The sequence below is a fragment of the Bos javanicus genome, chromosome 10, assembly GCF_032452875.1.
Source record: "Bos javanicus breed banteng chromosome 10, ARS-OSU_banteng_1.0, whole genome shotgun sequence".
Taxonomy (NCBI): Eukaryota; Metazoa; Chordata; class Mammalia; order Artiodactyla; family Bovidae; genus Bos; species Bos javanicus.
Genome location: NC_083877.1, coordinates 50,180,333 through 50,201,377, shown reverse-complemented (window position 1 = coordinate 50,201,377; position 21,045 = coordinate 50,180,333). Strand labels below are relative to the sequence as shown.

Sequence of the window (21,045 nt, the reverse complement as noted above, 5' to 3'; positions counted from 1 at the left end):
AGGTGGTCTGGTATTCCCATCTCCTTCAGAATTTTCCACAGTTTATTGTGATCCACACAGTCAAAGGCTTTGGCATAGTCAGTAAAGCAGAAATAGATGTTTTTCTGGAACTCTCTTGTTTTTCGATGATCCAGTGGATGTTGGCAATTTGATCTCTAGTTCCTCTGCCTTTTCTAAAACCAGCTTGAACATCTGGAAGTTCATGGTGTGTACAAATAGCAAGTTTCTCAAAATGCTCTTCGAACAAGCTTTACTATCTTACTGTTTCCATTAAGCAGTCAGCTGAGCATTTGATGCATTTCAGGGGTCGCACAGAGTCGGACACGACCGAAGCGACTTAGCAGCAGCAGCAGCAGCAGCAGTGTATGTTTAGAAAGAGATTTTTTAAAAAAACTTTTGGGAAAATTATGCATCAGCATGGTTAACTTTTCCTGGCAATCTCATGACTTGGGTCTGCCAGTGCGAACTTTGGGTCAGAAGGCTCCTAGCTTTTGGATTTGGTTTCCAAGCCTTCTCAGATCTCTCCCTGTGGTACTTCTACATTCTTCCTGTCTCTCACAACCCTTTCCTCTGGCTGTTCCCATAGACCAGCCACTTACCTGGTTGGGCCCTCATCATATCCACTTGACCACTTGTAATATCTGCCCTGCAGTCCTCGTCACTGCCAGTCTTTTGCTCTTTCCTCCCAACCCTGGTAAAGTCCACCACTAAATAAGGATTTCTGAACCGTGGCTCTGACGTGATGCTTGCAGGACAAAGACTCCAGGCAGCAGAAACACAGAATTTTATTTTCTTTTTAAAAATTTTGTTGAAGTATAGTTGATGTACAATATTGTGTTAATTTCTATTGGACAGCAAAGTGACTCAATTACATATATGTGTGTATATATATATTCTTTTCCATTATATTTTGTCATCCATTCAGTTCAGTCGCTCAGTCATGTCCGACTCTTTGAGACCCCATGAATCACAGCATGCCAGGCCTCCCTGTCCATCACCAACTCCCGGAGTTCACTCAGACTCACGTCCATCGAGTCAGTGATGCCATCCAGCCATCTCATCCTCTGTCGTCCCCTTCTCCTCCTGCCCCCAATCCCTCCCAGCATCAGAGTCTTTTCCAATGAGTCAACTCTTCGCATGAGGTGGCCAAAGTACTGCAGTTTCAGCTTTAGCATCAGTCCTTCCAAAGAAATCCCAGGGCTGATCTCCTTCAGAATGGACTGGTTGGATCTCCTTGCAGTCCAAGGGACTCTCAAGAGTCTTCTCCAACACCACAGTTCAAAAGCATCACTTCTTCGTCACTCAGCCTTCTTCACAGTCCAATTCTCACATCCATACATGACCTCTGGAAAAACCATAGCCTTGACTAGACGGACCTTTGTTGGCAAAGTAATGTCTCTGCTTTTGAATATGCTACCTAGGTTGGTCATAACTTTCCTTCCAAGGAGTAAGCGTCTTTTTGAATACAGTTCCCTGGGCTATACAGTCAGACCTTGTTGTTTATCTTGTATAATATTGATAGTTTGCCTCTGCTAATCTCAGACTCCCATTCCTTCTCTCCCCTACATCTCTGCCTCCTTGGCAACCACAAATCTGTTCTCTGAATCTGTGAGTCTGTTTTTGTCTCATAGATATGCTGATTTGTATTTTAGATTCCACGTATAAGTGACATATGGTATCTGTCTTTCTCTTTCTGACTTATTTCGCTTCGTATGATGATCTCTTGGTCCATCCATGTTGCTGCAAATGGTATTATTTCATTCTTTTTTTTATGGCTGATCAATGCATTGTGTGTGTGTGTGTGTGTGTGTGTGTACACCACACACCACATTTTCTTTATCCATTCACTGTCAATGGACATTTCCATGTCTTGGCTATTGTGAGTACTGCTGCGGTGAAAAAATTGGTCTTTCAGATTCAAGGTCAGAGGTTCGGATTAAGGTTTAGAGTTAGGGTTCCCACACAGTGAGGAAACGGAGACCCAAGGAAGTCAAATGCTGTGTTAAGTTGCTTCAGTCATGTCTGACTATTTTCAACCCCGTGGACAGTAACTCACCAGGCTCCTCTGGCCATGGGATTTCCCAGGCAAGAATACTGGGGTGGATTGCCATTTCCTCCTCCAGGGGATCTTCCCAACCCAGGGATCGAACCCACATCTCCTGCATTGGCAGGCAGTAGCTGATTATAAAATCACACAGAGAGGGAGAGAAATCAATTTGAAGAGGTTAGTCATCAAGTTGAATGTCCTGAGGTGGTCTCTGCACACTGGCTTTTGCATAAATCCCAGATACTATTACCTCTTCCCTTGTTGTTTCCTTTCCATTATGTCATTCCACTGCACTCGATAAATCCCAGGTGTTACCTCTTTCCCCATCATTTCCATTCCATTTCCATTGCAGGGCCGAAAATGGTTGCATTCATGGGCATGAGGAAGGGAGTGCCAGTTAACCCAAGCGTTTCGGGCTTCAATCAGAACTTCTCAGGGCAATCTTGACCAACATTCCTTGAGCTTTAGTATCTTGCCTGCCTTTACCCTGGTAAGGGCTGTCTGGCTTCCTTCTTCTGCCACTCATTGGATTGTGTGGCTGGTTTTTCCTGATACTCCTGTAGTTAATCTGTTTGCTTTCCACTGGCTGTTTCTGCTTTCTTCCAGCCCCCTGGCCTCCCAGTGCTACTTCATTTTCCTGCACGAACACCACCTTCTAAACTCTCCTTTTTGTGCTTCTCCCACCAAGAACCGATAAGTGTGTTAGCTGCTTAAAAAACTTTCCCCCCTACAAGTATAATTGAGTCAGCTTTGTGTCAGATGCTGTTTGTCTTTGCACAAGTGTCTGGATCACAATGTGTACCATATCACTTTTCTTTCCTCAATCGGGATTGTGATTAGAGCCCCACTTAGAGTATCGTATTTAATACCTGAGCTCTGTCACTCAGAATGTAGCCAAGATTAAATGCTTCTTAATAGAGGTAGTAACATTTCATGTGGTGTGTATGTGGCTCAGTTGTGTCTCATTCTTTGTGAGCCCATGGGCTGTAGCCTGCCAGGCTCCCCTGTCCATGGAATTCTCTAGGCAAGAATACTGGAGTGGGTAGCCATTCCCTTCTCCAAGGGATCTTCCTGACCCAGGGATCAAACCCTTTCCCTCATTGTAGGCAGATTCTTTACCATCTGAGGCACCAAAAATCCCATTATATAATACGAATTAAGATTTAGTTTGTTTGCTTTCTCTTTCTTTATTCAGGTTCTGATATTCCTCACAAAATCACCAGCACTGTGTGGTTTTTCAAAATCATGAACTGGTGTTTATGTAATCAAAATTGAATGTATTTTTAGAGCTTAGTGACACTCCCCCTTCAGGCAGCACTGTGTTCTTAGGTCCTCATGCCCCCACCTCCCCTCCATTCACTGGTGCTTGGCATTTTCCTGAAGTGCCAAGTCAAAAGGCTCACAGCTTTATTTCAAAGCATAGTTGTTTGATCCTATTATAATCATTACCTTGCCTATTTCATTCCATACATCAAAATATATTCCAGATGAATCCAAAATTTAAATGTTAAAAATCACAAAATCTTTTTAAAGAAAATGTAAGTGAATAGTTGTATGGCCCTGGAGTGGAAATGAGCATTCTATGCACTATATGAATTTCAGAAGCCAAAGCGAAAGTATAGATAAATTCAACTACATTTAAGATAACTGCAAACTTCAATACATCAATGTTGACCGTTGGAAAGAACCCCATAAAACATAGTCAAACAACACATTGGGAGGAAATGCCTCTAAAACCAGAACAAAGGATAAATAACTGATAAATTCAAAGAGCTCTTACAAATCAGTTAGAAAAACTAACAGCCCTATAGAAAAATGGACAGAAAAAAATCAACAGGAAAGAAATGTAAGAAGAAATACAGGGACTTCCCTGGTCGTCTAGTGGTTAGTACTTAGCACTGTCACTGCTAGGGCTTGAGTTCAATTCCTAGTTGGGGAACTAAGATTCTGCAAGCCTCACAGTGTGGCCAAGAAAAAAAGCAAATGGCCAAAAACAGGAAAAGAAGCTCAAGCTCACTAATAATCAAAGAAAAGTAGACAGAAATCATAGTGGGATAGCATTTGTCATCTTCTGATTGTGGGAAAGACAAAAAAGAAAGATAATATCCGGGAATGCTGAGGGGAAACAATTACTTTTGTGGTTAAAGTGGGTAAAACCTTTTGCTGCTGCTGCTGCTAAGTCGCTTTAGTCGCGTCCGACTCTGTGTGACCCCATAGACGGCAGCCCGCCAGGCTCCCCCGTCCCTGGGATTCTCCAGGCAAGAACACTGGAGTGGGTTGCCATTTCCTGCTCCAATGCATGAAAGTGAAAGTGAAGTTGCTCAGTCGGGTACGACTCTTAGGGACCCCATGGATTGCAGCCTTCCAGGCTCCTTCCTCCATGGGATTTTCCAGGCAAGAGTACTGGAGTGGGGTGCCTTTTGGGTAGTGCCAATTTAGACAATTTTAAAGCTGTATAATCTTTGACCTAGAAATTATTCTTTTAGTAATTTAGTCAATAAAAATAACTGAACAAATACACAAAACTATAATTTTTAATGTAGCAATTTTTATAATTGGAAATGCATTGGGAATAACTTCATTTACATTGACAAAAATGTATGGACAGTGAATGATTTTCAGTGTGTATTGTAGAGAGAAAAAAGCAAGATTCAAAAGGGCAGATAAAACAGAATCCTCTTTTTTCATCATCATCATGATAATATTGGCTTCCCAGGTGACTCAGTGGTAAAGAATTCACCTGCCAACATAGGAGAAGCAAGAGACATGGGTTCGATCCCAGGGTTGGGAAGATATCCTGGAGGGGGAAAAGGCAACCCACTTCAGTACTCTTGCCTGGGAAACCCCATGGACATAGGAGCCTGGAAGGTTGCAGTTCATAGCGTCACAAAGAGTTGGATACAACTGAGCATGCACACACACACACACACAATAATAATAATAATAATAATATATGTTCACTGCTGTTGGTATGCATTTTTCTAGAAGTTTCCTACCATGATTCAGTCATTAGGTTTCTGGATGGATTCAGTGATCTTCCCTCCCTTCAGAGAAGGGCAGGTTTCAGCCATTCAACCACCTGGTTACTCACTAATTCCATAAATGTTTGTTGTGCCCCTGAGGCAGTGAGAGTGAGCTTAAGTAAACTGACTCTGAAACTGATTGCCTGTGTGTGAACCCATTACATGGTGCTCTTCTTGGGCAGGTTAATTTCTCCCCTTAGACATGATCCACTCTACCTTCCACTGTGAGTGGAGAAACTGAGGCCCAATGAAGGTAAAGCCTGCGTTCTCGATGGATCTCAGGGAGAGGCAGAGGCCGAGCTGGAATTGCTCCAGGAGAGGCAGCCTGGCTAGGAACTGTATTCCTAGTGTGGTCAGTGAATTGCGGACAAGGGAGTGGTTGTCAGGTCAGACCCCGTGGTAGAAATTCTGACCCTGCCACCTGCTAGTTGTGTAGTCTTGAGTAAGTTCCTCCGTGTCTCTCTGCCTTGCAGGATTTGTTGTGAGAATTAAATGTGAAGGGCTTGAGACTGTGCTTGGAACACAATATGTTTCAGTCCATGTTGCTTATTATTTGCAAGCCTTCAGGGATTAAGAGGTGGGCCAGAAAGCATGGTCCTTGCAACTGAAGGAATTTATGACATCGTGGAGACAGTGTTGGGAAATACTATGATGAAGTAATGTTTCAGGATCTTAAGAGGACAAGGAAGCAGGGGGTCACAACCAAGCTGAGGCCCAGAGGTGGCAGGGGTGGCCTTTCCCTCTGGGTGGAGGCAGTAAACTGGGTCAAAGTCCAGAGCTGAGCGGAGAAGTGGTCATTTCCAGGAGCTGAATGTAAAGTGGGAGAAATTCTTGATCTCATGCTAGGGTGAGGAACGCTATTGTTCTCTTGAGGATAAGGCAACTAAGTTGAACCTTCAGCCTGACTGTTTCCTCTAACTCTACTCTTTGCCTGACAGATCTGTACACTCATCCAGTATGAGCCTAAAGGCTACCTCCTTCAGGATGTCTTCCAGGGATCCCAGTTTCCCACAGAGCTTTCTACTTGGTACGAGTATCCTTGGTACTTTCCACACTTAATTGTCCTTGACTGTTGATTGCTCTTCCCTACTAAACTGTGAGCTCCTCCATGACTGTATGATATTTGCATGGCTCTTGTTTACCAGTGCATGCCTGTTGGTATGGAGGAGATAATGGAGGCAGGGAGAGGGTCTGAGAGCTTCCCAAGGAGAAAGAGGTCCAATTTCTGTTTTGAATCCCTGAATTCCACACCCATTCCACCATGGGCTCCTGTTCACTGTCAACCATGGGAAGTGTACCCAGGCCGGACGTGGGCTGCAGCTGCCCAGCTTTACTATCCAGGGCAAAGACAATGCTTGTACTTAATACTCTGTAATAACCTACAAGGGAAAAGAATCTGAAAAGGAATATATATATATATGAGTGAAAGTCACTCAGCTATGTCCAACTCTTTGCAACCCCATGGACTATAGCCCACCCATTTCCTTTTTCCATGGGATTCTCCAGGCAAGAATACTGGAGTGGGTGGCTATTCCTTTCTCCAGGGGATCTTCCCGACCCAGGGATCACACCCAGGTCTCCTGAACTGCAGGCAAATTCTTTACCATCTGAGTCACTGTATATACATATGTAACTGAGTCACTGTGCTGTACACCTGAAACAAACATGACCCTATAAATCAATCATCCTTCAGTTTGAAAAAAGTAACAAAGGAAAAAAAAAAAAGACAAAACTAGCCTCCCATGAGCTGGAACTACAGTATTTGAAGCCTTGAGAGGTACCATGGACCGAGTTTGGTCTGTCTGGCCTCCCAGTTGCTCAGGAATCCACTCTGCCTTTCCGACCAGCAGGTGTAGGTGGGGGAGAAGTCACAGACACCACTGGTTCCTACAAGCCTGCACTCCTCCTCCTCACCTTGCCCTCTGCTCCCCACCCAAGAAGGTAGACTCTCTCCACCCAGGGTGCAGCATGTTGTTGCAACAGTCTATGACTGAAAGATGGCGATGACCATAACCACACACGCGAAACCTGCTAGGGGTCCACAGGGTGTACAGTAGATATGACCTTATGGGCTCAGATAGCTAGAGAGGGTCCCATCCTAGGGTGTACGGTAGATATGATCTTATGGGCTCAGATAGCTAGAGAGGGTCCCATCCTAGAAGTACTTTCTTTTTGTGCTCTCCAAAAGGACGGCATGAAGGGCCAGTAGTTTTTTTATTTCTATTTTGTTTTTTAAGCTCAAGAAACTAGAACCAAGATATGTGTTGTTTTGTCATCTAATGCATTTTAATCTTTCCCTATGAGTTGGCATGGTGGTCATTTTCCTTTAAGAGATAATATGAGTGAAGGGGCACTTGGTGTTCGGTGGTGCAAGCGTTTCAATTATTTTATTTAGGTTCTTGTTAGAACGTCCAATTTTACATTAAAAAGATATTTTCTATTAGTATCCAGCTAGACTTAAATACATGCACATACACACAATCCTACATTACGCATCCCCCTCCCCCAAATAAAGACTAGATCTGTTCACACAGACCTGCAAAGAGGTAAAATAAAGAAAAAGCATCAGGCTTGACTTCTGCAATCAAAGACAGCATGATTTTTTTTTTTTAATTGAACTATAGTTGATTTAAAATACTGTGTTAGTTTCTGGTATATAGCAAAGTGATTCATATATATATATATTTCTTTTCATATTCTTTTTTATTGTTTATTACAGGATATGGAATATGGTTCCCTGTGCTATACAGTAGGACCTTGTTGTTTATTTTATATATAGTCATTTGAGTCTGCTGATCCCCAATTCCCAATTTATCTCTCCCCTAGCCCCTTTCCTCCTTTGTAACCATAAATTTGTTTCCTGTTTGTTAGACTGTTTCTGTTTTGTAAACAAGTTCATTTGTATCATATTTCAGATTCTACATATATGTGATATCATATGGCATTTGTTTTTCTCTGACTTTTTTCACTTAGTGAGATAATGTCTAGCTCTATCCGTGTTGCTGCAAATGGCATTATTTCATTTTTTGTGGCTAAGTAATATTCCATTGTATAAAGATACCACATCTTTATCCATTCCTCTATCAATGGACATTAGATTGCTTCCACATCGTGGCTATTATTAAAGAGTGGAGAGCACTATTTTGTTTTGCTTCCTAAGATCCAAAATCACTGCAGATGGTGACTGCAGACATGAAATTAAAAGACGCTTACTCCTTGGAAGGAAAGTTATGACCAATCTAGATAGCATATTGAAAAGCAGAGACATTACTTTGCCAACAAAGGTTTGTCTAGTCAAGGCTATGGTTTTTCCTGTGGTCATGTATGGATGTGAGAGTTGGACTGTGAAGAAGGCTGAGCACCAAGGAATTGATGCTTTTGAAGTGTGGTGTTGGAGAAGACTCTTGAGAGTCCCTTGGACTGCAAGGAGATCCAACCAGTCCATTCTAAAGGAGATCAGCCCTGGGTGTTCTTTGGAAGGAATGATGCTAAAGCTGAAACTGCAGTACTTTGGCCACCTCATGCGAAGAGTTGACTCATTGGAAAAGACTCTGATGCTGGGAGGGATTGGGGGCAGGAGGAGAAGGGGACGACAGAGGATGAGATGGCTGGATGGCATCACTGACTCGATGGACGTGAGTCTGAGTGAACTCCGTGAGTTGGTGATGGACAGGGAGGCCTGGCGTTCTGTGATTCATGGGGTAACAAAGAGTCGGACAAGACTGAGCGACTGATCTGAAGATGATTCTAAAATAGCTTTTTTTAAAAATTAAAAAAATAGAATGCCTGTGCATTCTAGATAAATCAGAAAACTGATGAGACAAAAAGGGGAAACTGAAAACCAGCAACAATCACATAACCCAGAATACCATGGTTAATATTTTAGTACATTCCTTTCCAGACGTTTCCCTGAAATGTGTTTTCAAATAAGAAACAATAATGGTGGTGGTGTTATAGAGATGGGAGAGGTGGTGGTAGAGAGTACAGAAATTAGAGCTCCTGTTCTGAACTTTGCAGGTTTCAGAACTTCTTTTTACTCCCCTGAAACCTATGCCTGTTTCATACCTATGTTTCTAAATGTCCCTGAGTTAGGAAACAGCTTTTGCATCTGTGATTCATGTCAGAGACCTGAAAAAATAGTGGCCACATAAGGCAGAAAATTTCTTTCTCATATAAATGAAGCCTAGAAGTAGGCAGTCTAGAACTGGTAAAGGGGCTTGATGGCTCCCTTCCTCAATGTTGCCTCCAGGTCCTAAGTAGCTGCCAGAGCTCCAACCATTACATCTGCTTTCATGATAATAAAAAGAGAGGAAAGAAGGGCTTAGCCTCTCCCTTTTAAGGAGCTTTCCTAGAAGCCCATTTTACACTTTAAATTGTATTTTTGTTTATGATTTTTTCACAGTCAAATCTGTTTCTTTTTTGTTTATAATTTTCAGGTTTTGGTATAATAGTTAAAGTACTTTCCTAACCTAAGTATCATCATTCTGTATATTTCCTGAAATTTTAGAACTGTCTTTTCCTTTTGGGTTTAATCTGTAGTTTATTTATGTTTATAGTGTGGGGTAGGGATCTAACATTCTTTTTCCAAATGACTTCCATAAGGGGATGTTTTCTTTAATCCATAATATCTGTTCCTCTTGTAACGATCAGCCAAGATCCTTCCTGAAACAATGCAGGAGGCATTCAGACAAATTCTTAATTTTCTCTTTCTAGATTTCACTAAAATCTACACTAAATTGTTTGCACTTGTACTTCTAACCATCTCTTTTTTTAGTTTTAAACTCTGGTCCTCCATTATATCCAACACATATCTTTTTTTGCACTTATACATGGCATTATAATCTACTTTAAACATTTCTCCCACACAGGACTATAAACAACTTTGTTTATAGTTGTTGTTCAGTTGCTAAGTCATGTCTGACTCTTTGTGACCCCACTGTAGCACTCCCGGCTTCCCTGTCCTTAACAGTCTCCTGGAGTTTGCTCAAACTTATGTCCATTGAGTCAGTGATGCCATCCAACCATCACATCCTCTGTCATCCCCTTCTCCTCCTGCCCTCACTCTTTCCCAGCATCAGGTTCTTTTCCAGTGAGGCAGCTCTTGACATCAGGTGGCCAATGTATTGGAGCTTCAGCTTCAGTATCAGTCCTTCCAATGAATATTCAGCTTGAGAGTAGGGACTGTCTTAATCCACTTGGTATCTCTAATACTGAAATGTTAGCAGCTTCCTCAATGTTAAATGCAGTGAGTGAATAAAACAGTGTCATTGTATATGTCATTTGTTACAGGTTCCCTTTAAAAGGTTACTTTATAATGACTCAGTAGGAGATAACATCATCTCAAATTAATATGCCTTTAAATTTCAATTTTGGAGGGTTTCTTCTGAGGAAGTTTCTTAAGCAAAATTGATTCCATTAATGCTGCTTGGATTTCAATTGGCTTCAACTCTGTGGTATTGTATTTTTGTGTACAGTTGGAGGGTGCCTCTATCCATCAAGTCCAGTAATTATTAGTAAGCCTTGGTTTCATGACTCCAGTACTTAGAGGACCTTCAAGGGACACCAAGGATGCTGTTGGATTCAGGAAACCTTTCTGGTGCATCGTCATTTGCAAATTCTCGCACGAGCTGCTGTAAGGAGGCAGATCTGAGTCAGAAACGGTCCTTGCCCTTGGGCTCATGACACCACAATGAGGACGAACAAGTGTGTCTTGATGTGTTCATGGAGTGGGAGTTGGGGTGGCACAGACAAAGCCTGGCCATGGCTGCCCTTCCATCTGTGGTGCTGAGAAGCAGGAACCCTGGGCTTGGTAGAAAGCAGAGCATCACCCAAAAGTGAGGGCAGAGAGAGTGAGGAAAAGGGGCTTCCTTTATAACTTAGCGAGTGATCCACCTTGGGAATGGGAGGAGCAGGGAGAGCTGGATTAGTTTACCTGAGGAGATTGTTTTCTTCTTTTCTCTCAGAAGTTTCCTCTGCATTTAGCGAGTAAGTTCTTACTGAGTTCTGTGGGTTTTTTTTTTTCTTCTTCTTCCTTTTTTTCTTTTCTTTCTTGAATCTTTTTTCTTTAGAAGTGTGGAGTGTGTCCAGGGGGAGGGAGAGTTTTGTGTGGGACCAGAGAGTGCCCCCAGCCAGCCAGCCTTAGCTGAGCCTGAGTTGTGTTCTACACCCCTGATTGGAGACAAAGATGATCACGCTGGGCCTCTGAACCACTTCTCTGTGGCTAGAGGCCATAGTCCATCTTCTCCAAGAGCGTACTGATACAGAACATTGAATGAGGTTAGGGCTTAAAGTGCCTACACCCCACCTTTCTCAGCACCTTCTCTCTCTTTCAGACTCCAGTTCGACCTATCTGATAACGTATTAACTTGGCTTGGTTATCTATTTCCTCTGTCTCTGAGTCATGGCCCCTTCTCCTTAGCCAGTCAGTGGGGCTCCCCTTGCTCTCTCTGACCACATGCAAACTTTCTCTTCTGGGGAGCCTTAGAATTCTGCTAATACCTACTGCACTATGAAGTGAGAGAGAACGAATATGTTTTCAGGAGCTTGCAGTTAATGAGAGGACAAAACTGACAGATACTAGAGGTGAATACCACCCTAATGAAATAAGTAAAAGGATGCATTTGCTAATTTGTAAACTCAGCATCAAATGGTTGGATCTCTGCTGCCTGGACCTTCCTCTGACCCTCTTGCTGGGTGTGTGTGCGTTTGTGCACACTGGGCTGTGTCCGACTCTTTGCAGTCTTTCTCAGAGTAGGCTGCCAGTCTCCTCTGTCCGTGGGATTCTCCAGGCAAGAATACTGGAGTGGGTTGTCATTTCCTACTCCAGGGGATCTTCCTGACCCAGGGATGGAAACTGTGTCTCTTGAGTCTCCTGCATTGGGAGGTAGATTCTTTACTGCTGTGCCCTCTGGGAAGCCCAGGGTTCCCTCTACCTCCCTCAAGGTTAACACCAAACTCTACTGCATTCTTCCAGATCCATCATGGTGAGCCTGCCTCAGTTTCCCCATTGTTGAAACTCCTAGACCATTTCACAGACAGAGGTTTGTGATTAAAGACCACAGAAGCAGGTAAAACTGTTTGCCAGTAATCAGATGAAACTCATGATTAGGAGAAAAGTGTTGAGTGGTCTGAGTGCGAAAAGTCTGCTATTTCAGAAATGAAACCAAAGCAATAGTCCTTGTGATAACTCAGGACTGTGTCAGATTTATATTTATTATTGGGCTTAATGTTGCTTTTATTTTCAATACTTGAGGGAGGTGAGTGTGTGTGTGTGTACGTGTATGCTCAGTCATGTGCGACTCTTTGTGACCCCAGTGGGATTTTCCCAGCAAGAATACTGGGGTGGGTTGCCATTCCCTCCTCCAAGGGGTCTTCCTGATAGAGGGATCGAACCTGTGTCTCCTGCAGTGACAGGTGAATTCTTAACCACTGAGCCACCAGGGCCCTCATCAGTTTCATTGCTCCGGACTTGAAAATATCTTTGTCCCCAGGCTCACTTGGCTTTATTGTATCTCAACAAGGCTAAAAGAAACCCACATGAAGGGATTAATTTCCTAGGTCTGGGTTCCTGCCTTGAAACTTGCTTGGTCGCCAGGTACTCTGAGAATGGGCTGTTCCTCCTTTCTTCTTCTTCTTCTTCTTTTTTTTTTTTTTAAAGTATTTATTTATTCATTTTACTATCTGTATTGGGTCTCAGTTGTGGCACTAGGGGTCTTCCTCGTGTTGCTCAGACTTTCTAGTTGTGGCACAGGGGCTCAGTAATTGTGGTACACAGCCTTAGTTGCCTGACGGCATGTGGGATCTTAGTTACCCAGTCACAGATGGAACCTGTGTCCCCTGCATTGCAAGGCAGATTCTTAACCATGGGGCAGTCCCCTGTTCCTCCCTCTTGCCAGTGCTGAACTTTCTCTTCAAGGCCAGCACGGAGTTAGGTGTGGAATCTGCTGTACTGTGATCTCTGCGGGTTGCCTGGCTCCTGATCTTCCTGTGTCTCTCTCCAGCCATTGTTTTCTCTCCTGAATTTCCCTGGGGTCAGCTTACACTTACCCCTCCTCCCTGCAGTGCTAATACTGACCACTTAGACGAAGAGCACAGAGAAGGGGCCAATTCCAGGTCTCTCCCCTGATCTACCCATCTAGCCACATCACCAGCATCAACATTTTCTCTTGATCCAGAGTTAAAGAACACTATTTGTACCCTCCTTGAGCTATTCTGTGAGAAAACTAGGCCCCATTGGAGACTACCTAACAGTAACCTGCATATGCCAGCTTTAAAGTCAAGCTGCTCACTGTTGTTGTTCAGTCGATAAGTGGTATCCAACTCTTTGCAACCCTATGGATTGCAGAACACCAGGCTCCTCTGTCTCTCATATGTTATCTTGCTTAATCTTTACAACAATTCAATAAAATGGGTATTATATATATAGCCCCACCTATATACAGGAAGTCGTTGAAGCACAGAGGGATTAAAGAATCTGCCAATGAACACACAGCTAGAAAGTAACAGAGCCAGGATTCAGAGCTAGATCTCTCCTGCCAAAACCCAGGTGTGCCCATAACTACCAGCCACTTGGTGTTGCTAATATGTAGACTATCTTAACAAAATATATCCACCATTTGTTAATGTTCTATTAGCATATATTTAACAAAGTGGATATCTGTTTAGGTTACCTTAAAAATAAAATATTTAAGATATATCTCTATTGAAAGATTGTGAATTTTTTTTTTTTTAATGGGAAAGATGGTGGGACTTTGAGGAGGTCATCAAAGCAAAGAAAGATATAAAACAAATTAGAAAGATTTTGCTACATCCAGTGTTATCCTTTAATTGTTTTTGCCTCAGAGTGACCAAAGCTGGCAGAAGACAAGAGCTGATGGAGGGAGGGGGCATCAGAGGGGGCGCATATGACTCCATATGGCTGCCTGCCCTTGGTTTGTCTTCATCTATAGTCAGAAACCGGCAGTGCATGCTAAGTTGCTTGTCACCTCTGACTCTTTGCAACTCTATGGACTATAGCCCGCCAGGCTCCTCTGTCCATGGGATTCTCCAGGCAAGAATACTAGAGTGGGTTGCCATTCCTTTCTTCAGGAGATCTTCCCGACCCAAGGATCGAACCCACGTCTCTTACATCTTTACCACTAGCCTACCAGGGAAGCCTCCATAAACAGGCAGAGGAGGTTCCCCAAAAGGAAAAGACCTAAATTCCCGATGCTTTACTGGGGGCTGCGTAAACAGTTCTCGTAGAAGGAAGGCAGCACTAACTCATCCCGGATATTACACTGTTGTCTTTACATGAAGCCTGCCCTTCTGGACTCACCTTTGTTATATGGAATAGGGGAGTCTGCAAATCATGTTAGTGCTTTATCAGTGCCCCCTGTTACACTCTGCCAATAGGGGGCGCTGGAGGGAGGCTGGAGGCGGAACTTCCTGTTGTCTTTCTCTGTACATTGCTTCTGTTAGCATCACCATGGCAACTCCCTTTTTCCTTGCTGTGGCCATTCCTTTACGTGCCTGCACTGAATCCGGTTAACAGTAACGGAGGACAGAGACACTAGGCTCTTCAGGAGAGGTCTGGATCTCAGGCAAAGAGGATCTCCACTGAGCTCAGTGACCCAAGTACCATCTGCTTAGAGTTCCCATCTCAGAGGTCTGAGTTGCTCCTTATTGGCACCCCTCTTCCCCAATTCTCAAGTAAACAGTTCCTAAGTATCTCCCTCCTTCCAGCAATTGCTGCTGCTGCTGCCAAGTCGCTTCAGTCGTGTCTGACTCTGTGCAACCCCACAGACGGCAGCCCACCAGGCTCCCCTGTCCCTGGGATCCTCCAGGCAAGAACATGGGAGTGGGTTGCCATTTTCTTCTCCAATGCATGGAAGTGAAAAGTGAAAGTGAAGTTGCTCAGTCATGTCCGACTCTTAGCGACCCCATGGACTGCAGCCTACCAGGCTCCTCTGTCCATGGGATTTTCCAGGCAAGAGTACTGGAGTGGGGTGCCATCGCCTTCTCTGGCAATTGCTACTTCCCTAATAATTTAGCATCGACTATCCCTCCCCTGACTTTCACTTACTTACTTGATACCTAGTTAAATTCTTTCCATGAAATTATTAATATTAAATTTGCTATTTCAAACATTTGATGAGGAATGCTGCGTTTTTGGAGAAGTGGCTTGAGGGTGAGAGAGAGAAAGAGTGGCAAGCAATGTGAGCAGTTTTTTGTGTTTTCTTGGGTGTGGCATATGAGGATCTTAGTTCCCTACCTAGAAATTGAACCTGTGCCCCCTACTTTGGGAGGTCATAGTGTTAACCACTGGACCATCAGGGAAAAACCTGTCAGCAAAGTCCCTGCCAGCAGTTTTGAAGGAGGCATTTTTCACACTGTATTGCCAAAACCATCTATGACTCTCTTGGCGTTATCCTTTGTTCAGACTGCCAAGAACCCTAAAGTCTCAAACATTAGTGAGGGAGATCTACAATTTGGAACCTCAAGGATCTTTCTACAGCCTAAAGATTATTAACAGTCATGGAAAAGCAAATGGATTTTTTGTTTATTTTTTTGAGAAGTTTCCATGAAAGAACAAACTGTTTTTTACTTACTTTTCCCTTTCAAATAAAACAACAAAAGAAACAACTTTGAAGGTCATTTTTATTGCTTCAGTCTTTTTTTTTTTTTTTTGCTTCAGTCTTCAGGGAACGTAAGGGGAGTAATATCTGATCTCCAGGTCAAAAGAAGGCGAGGGCACACCTGTATGTGTTCATGGTTCCTTGTTAGGAGGGAAAAAAGCTTTCGGGTTCTTGCATGAGTATTGACAGGTTATGAATGATTTTGCAGCAGGAGAGCATGGCTACAAACTGGACTGTTCTGGATCAAAAAGCTGCTTGCCTTCTCAGACATTGCCAGCATTTTTTTCTGCTTGCTCACCTCCCTCAGCGACTCGTTCTTGCAAATATGATCCTGAATGATATATCTGAGCTTGCTCTCTTATCTGAGAGCAGGAAGCCGGGTGAGTGACGGAGGCACCTGCTGGTCTTTACTTTACAGAGATTAAGGGAGGAGCCTGCCACAGTCTCTTGGATGTCCTGTGGAAGTTAGAAAACATATTCTGGAGAGGCTGAAAGGAGACCAGGAGATATGGTGTTCATGTTCGCTTCCACAGAACCCGACCCTTGGAAAAAGAAACACACCGTGGCAATAGATCTTCCCTAGATAGGACAGAAGCGATTAAAGGTGAGTTTTCTTTATTGTTCATTTTTCCTTCCTCTTAGATTTCCATAAGTTATCCCTCAAGTGGATACAATCTTATGCATCAAAGGAGATTGTGATAAGGGAAAAGAGTTATTGCTGGAAGGATATGTCACATTTTGTTTCTCTTTCTCACCTTTTAGGAATTTCCCCCCCCCCTATAGTATCTGGTTTTCTTTGGTACTAAGTATCCTAGTGATTCAAATAGACATTTAAATACATACTTTTTCATATTCTTTTTCGTTATGTTTTGTCACAGGATATTGAATATAGTTCCCTGTACTGTATATAGGACCTTGTTTATTTTTTTACCTAGTAGTTTCTAAGTACCCTGTATTATATTTAAAATGTAACTGTGGTGGAGGAACAAGAATCAAGCTTACAGACACACACACACACACACACACACACACGCACGCACACGCACGCACACAAACTGGGGGGGACCAGGGAATATGGATGAGTCCCAGATTTGCTTCTTATAAGTATGTGGTATTTGGCAAGTTATTTAGCTTCTGTTTTCCTCTCTATAAAAGAGGCTTAATAATACTGTGTCTTAAGCACGTTGTGAAGATCCAACAGGACAACGTAAAGAAATACTTCTGACTCATAGAAAGCACTCATTAAATACTGATATGCATAGCTCCGTGTGTCTCTGTGTGTGGATGGTTGAGTCGCAAAGTCGTGTCTGACTCTTGCGACCCCAGGGACTGTAGCCTGCCGGGCTCCTCTGTCCATGGAATTCTCCAGGCAAGAATACTGGAGTGGGTTGCCATTTCCTTCTCCATGTGTGTAGATATATTTTATTTATCTATGTTTGGCCTCACTGTGCAGCATGTGGGATATTAGTTCTACAACCAGGGATTGAACCTGCACCCACTGCCTTTGAAGCGTGAAGTCTTAACTACTGGACCACCAGGAAAGTCCCTGGATAGACTGTAAATCTGAGTCGACTGAGAGTTATCTATATGAATAACTACAATGTATTTTTGGAATTATGTTCAATTTTTTGTACTTGTTTAAGAACATTTTCTTTAAAGCATGGCTAAATGCTATATCTAACCAGTGAATTATGTGTGGTGAAAGCATCTAAAATATGAACTGTCAAATAAGACCAAGAAGTGAACTTTATCTTTTAAAAGCACTTTGGATTTCTAGAACTGAAGGTGAGAGTATGAACTTCCTGTCTTTTCTGTCTAGACCAATCACAAATTCTGTCCTCCAGATAAAAGCTATTTTAGACACAGGGTGGTAAGGTGTGGGCAGAAGTCCTCTCTTCCTTGGAATAAAGGGTGGGGACTTCCTCTTACTCAGTACTCCTCCACAACAGCAGGTACCCAGGGCTGCTTCCTTTTCTCTTTCCCGGGTGGAGGTGGAGCCAGTCCTAACTCCAGTCCCAGCATGATCAGCTGGTTTGCAGCATCAGGTTACAGATCTCCATCCACAAGGGTCCTAGGCAGGACTTGACTGAGGATATTTGTCTAGAGAAGAAATCTATCTTTGCCATCACTCTGGAGTTGAACTTGATGTTCCTTGAGGATGTTCCGGATTAGTTTGTAACTAAAGGCATTTTGTTCTGTCCAAGGATCTCCTCCTCCACCTTCCCTGTGCCCAAACTCTACTGATCTCCCATCCCATGAAGATGACTGGGTGGAAGAAGAAGCTTTGCCGGGGGCATCATCTGTGGGCTCTGGGCTGCTATATGCTGCTGGCCGTTGTTGCTCTGAGGCTTTCTCTCAGGTTGAAATGTGATGTAGATTCCTTGGATCTGGAGTCCAGGGACTTCCAAAGTCAGCGTTGTAGGGACGTCTTGTACAAGAACCTGAAGCTGCCAGCAAAGAGATCCATCAACTGTTCTGGGATCACACGAGGGGACCAGGAAGCGGTGGTCCAGGCTCTCCTGGACAACCTGGAAGTCAAGAAGAAGCGGTTGCCTTTCACTGACACCTATTACCTCAACATAACCAGAGACTGTGAGCAGTTTAAGGCCCAAAGGAAGTTCATACAGTTCCCACTGAGCAAAGAAGAGTTAGACTTCCCCATTGCATACTCGATGGTGGTCCATGAGAAGATTGAAAACTTTGAACGGCTGCTGCGAGCTGTGTATGCCCCTCAGAACATATACTGTGTCCATGTGGATGTGAAGTCCCCAGAAACTTTCAAAGAGGCAGTCAAGGCCATTATTTCCTGCTTCCCCAATGTCTTCATGGCCAGTAAGTTGGTTCCAGTGGTTTATGCCTCCTGGTCCAGAGTGCAGGCTGACCTGAACTGTATGGAAGACTTGCTCCAGAGCTCGGTGCCATGGAAATACTTACTGAATACATGTGGGACAGACTTCCCCATAAAGACCAACGCCGAGATGGTTCTGGCCCTCAAGATGTTGAATGGGAAGAACAGTATGGAGTCTGAGATACCTTCTGAGTACAAAAAAAATCGCTGGAAATACCGCTATGAGGTGACAGACAGACTGTACCTAACCAGCAAGATGAAGGACCCTCCCCCTGATAATTTACCTATGTTCACGGGGAATGCCTATTTTGTGGCTTCTCGAGCCTTTGTCCAACATGTCTTAGAGAACCCCAAATCCCAAAGACTGATTGAATGGGTCAAAGACACCTATAGCCCCGACGAACACCTCTGGGCCACCCTTCAGCGTGCTCCATGGATGCCTGGCTCTGTTCCTTACCACCCCAAGTATCACATCTCAGACATGACTGCCATCGCCAGGCTGGTCAAGTGGCAGGGCCACGAGGGAGATGTCAGCATGGGGGCGCCTTATGCACCCTGCTCTGGAATCCATCAGCGGGCCATCTGCATTTACGGGGCCGGGGACCTGCACTGGATTCTCCAGAACCATCACCTCTTGGCAAACAAGTTTGACCCAAGGGTGGATGATAACGTCCTGCAGTGCTTAGAAGAGTATTTACGTCATAAGGCCATCTATGGGACTGAACTTTGAGCTGTACTGTGGGCGGATCGCTACCCAAGGGCCAGGGACATGTGCCAACATGCCCAGGGCGTACTGTACTGTGTGGGGTGGGGGACGAGGGCTGTGGAATTCATGGCATCCCCCAGGGTCAGAGGGTTGCTTTTGGAGTGTGGAGAGTAGATATGCTGACTTGCAGACTGCTTCCCTGGGTGAACACTGACTCAGCCCACTTCCAATAGCTCCTTCACACACTTTCTCGCTGAGTTCATAATACAAACCAGCTGTCTGGGCAAGTGTGGGAGGAGACCCTGGATTTCAGTTGAATTGGTATTGAGTTTTCCACTCTCTAGAGGTGCCCATTCCTAATAATTCTAGGCTTGGTAGTGGGGAGGGGACTTTGATGGACAGAAGGCCTTCTGTTTTGTACTATTAACTTAATAAATAGCTTTTGATTAAAATCTCTACCTCTTTTTTTTTTGGTCTAGTAAGCCAGAAATAAAACCGTGAAACTGTTTCTGATAACTCTTGGTGACATTTGAAATCCCTGGTGGCCAGCAAGAGAATCACCATTATTCCCTAGTGATCATGGCAGGCTGTATAAATGGTTGATGCACAAGAATGTAAAGCCCCCCTTGTTTTGTTAACATTGCCAGTAAAAAAGCCAGGGTGATTTAACCAATGTGACCATCCATATCCTTACAGGAAAATTACAGCACTAATTTTGCAAGCTTCACAGCCAAAGCTTAATGTTTCATAACAAAGATTGTAGCAGCCATTAGGTAAGGTCATCGTATAATTTACTGTCAAAACTGGGACTCATTTTAGTTGGCGGGGGCTGGGTGGCCTGTAGTATTAATGATTATTTAGATAACAAGAATAAACTAGGTCTAGTTACTCATCTTTATGCCTCTTGAGTCAAAACTCTTATTTAGGTATGTGAACGGAATGGTCACTGATTTTGTGGTTTATACATTTCCTTGGGGGAGACAGTTGTGTGTGTATGTTGTATGTGCATTCTCTGCCCCAGCCTTCTGGCCACCTGCCCAACAAATGTTACCCAGTGAAACAGTTTCTTTTCTAAAACTCCAGGGATAATTATCAGGTTGTGTTAGTTGCTTAGTCACGCCAGGCTCCTCTGTCCATGGGATTCTCCAGGCAAGAATACTGGAGTGGATTGCCATTCCCTTCTCCACAGGATCTTCCCAACCCAGGGATCGAACCCTGGTCTCCTGCATCACAGGCAGATTCTTTACCATTTGAGCTACAAGGAGATCTCACTTTATCAGAAGGCAATTAGCTGCAAGTTATATTCTTCTGTGATGAGGAAGTGATCTTTTGTAAACAGATAAGTGTATCTTGTATATGGTAGAACTGGTTTTCTGCATACAGTACATTCTGGAAAAGTGATTTATACACCAGTTTGTATAATCTGGGGCTTCCCTGATGGCTCAGTTGGTAAAGAATCTCACCTGCAATGAGGGAGACCCCGGTTAGATCCCTAGGTTGGGAAAATCTGCTAGAGAACAGAAAGGCTACCCATTCCAGTATTCTTGGGCTTCCCTTGTGGCTCAACTGGTAAAGAATCTGCCTGCAATGTGGGAGATCTGGGTTTGATCCCTGGGTTGGGACGATCTCCTGGAGAAGGGAAAGGCCATCCACTCCAGTATTCTGGCCTAGAGAATTCCATGGACTGTATAGTCCATGGGGTCACAAAGAGTTGGAACACAACTGAGCAACTTTCACTCACTCACTCACTTGTATAATTTGATCCTGCAATGAGCCTGTATTTCTTCATTTCTGATTTTGATTCA

General features: G+C 43.7%; 1 protein-coding gene across 3 annotated transcripts in view; it reads left to right on the top strand.

Moving 5' to 3' along the window:
• Nucleotides 1-14,507: 14,507 nt before the first annotated feature.
• GCNT3 (glucosaminyl (N-acetyl) transferase 3, mucin type) overlaps nt 14,508-21,045 on the top strand; it is a 27,885-nt gene continuing 21,347 nt past the window's right edge. The window contains exons 1-3 of one of the 3 annotated variants that reach the window (XM_061431130.1): nt 14,517-14,685; nt 16,105-16,290; nt 17,891-19,692. In XM_061431130.1, the coding sequence (XP_061287114.1) occupies nt 17,942-19,264 (1,323 nt within the window). In that variant the 5' untranslated portion in view covers nt 14,517-14,685; nt 16,105-16,290; nt 17,891-17,941 and the 3' untranslated portion in view covers nt 19,265-19,692. Of the gene's footprint in view, nt 14,686-16,104; nt 16,291-17,890; nt 19,693-21,045 lie in introns of those variants that run through there. The other 2 variants (XR_009739139.1, XR_009739138.1) reach the window with 2 other exon arrangements.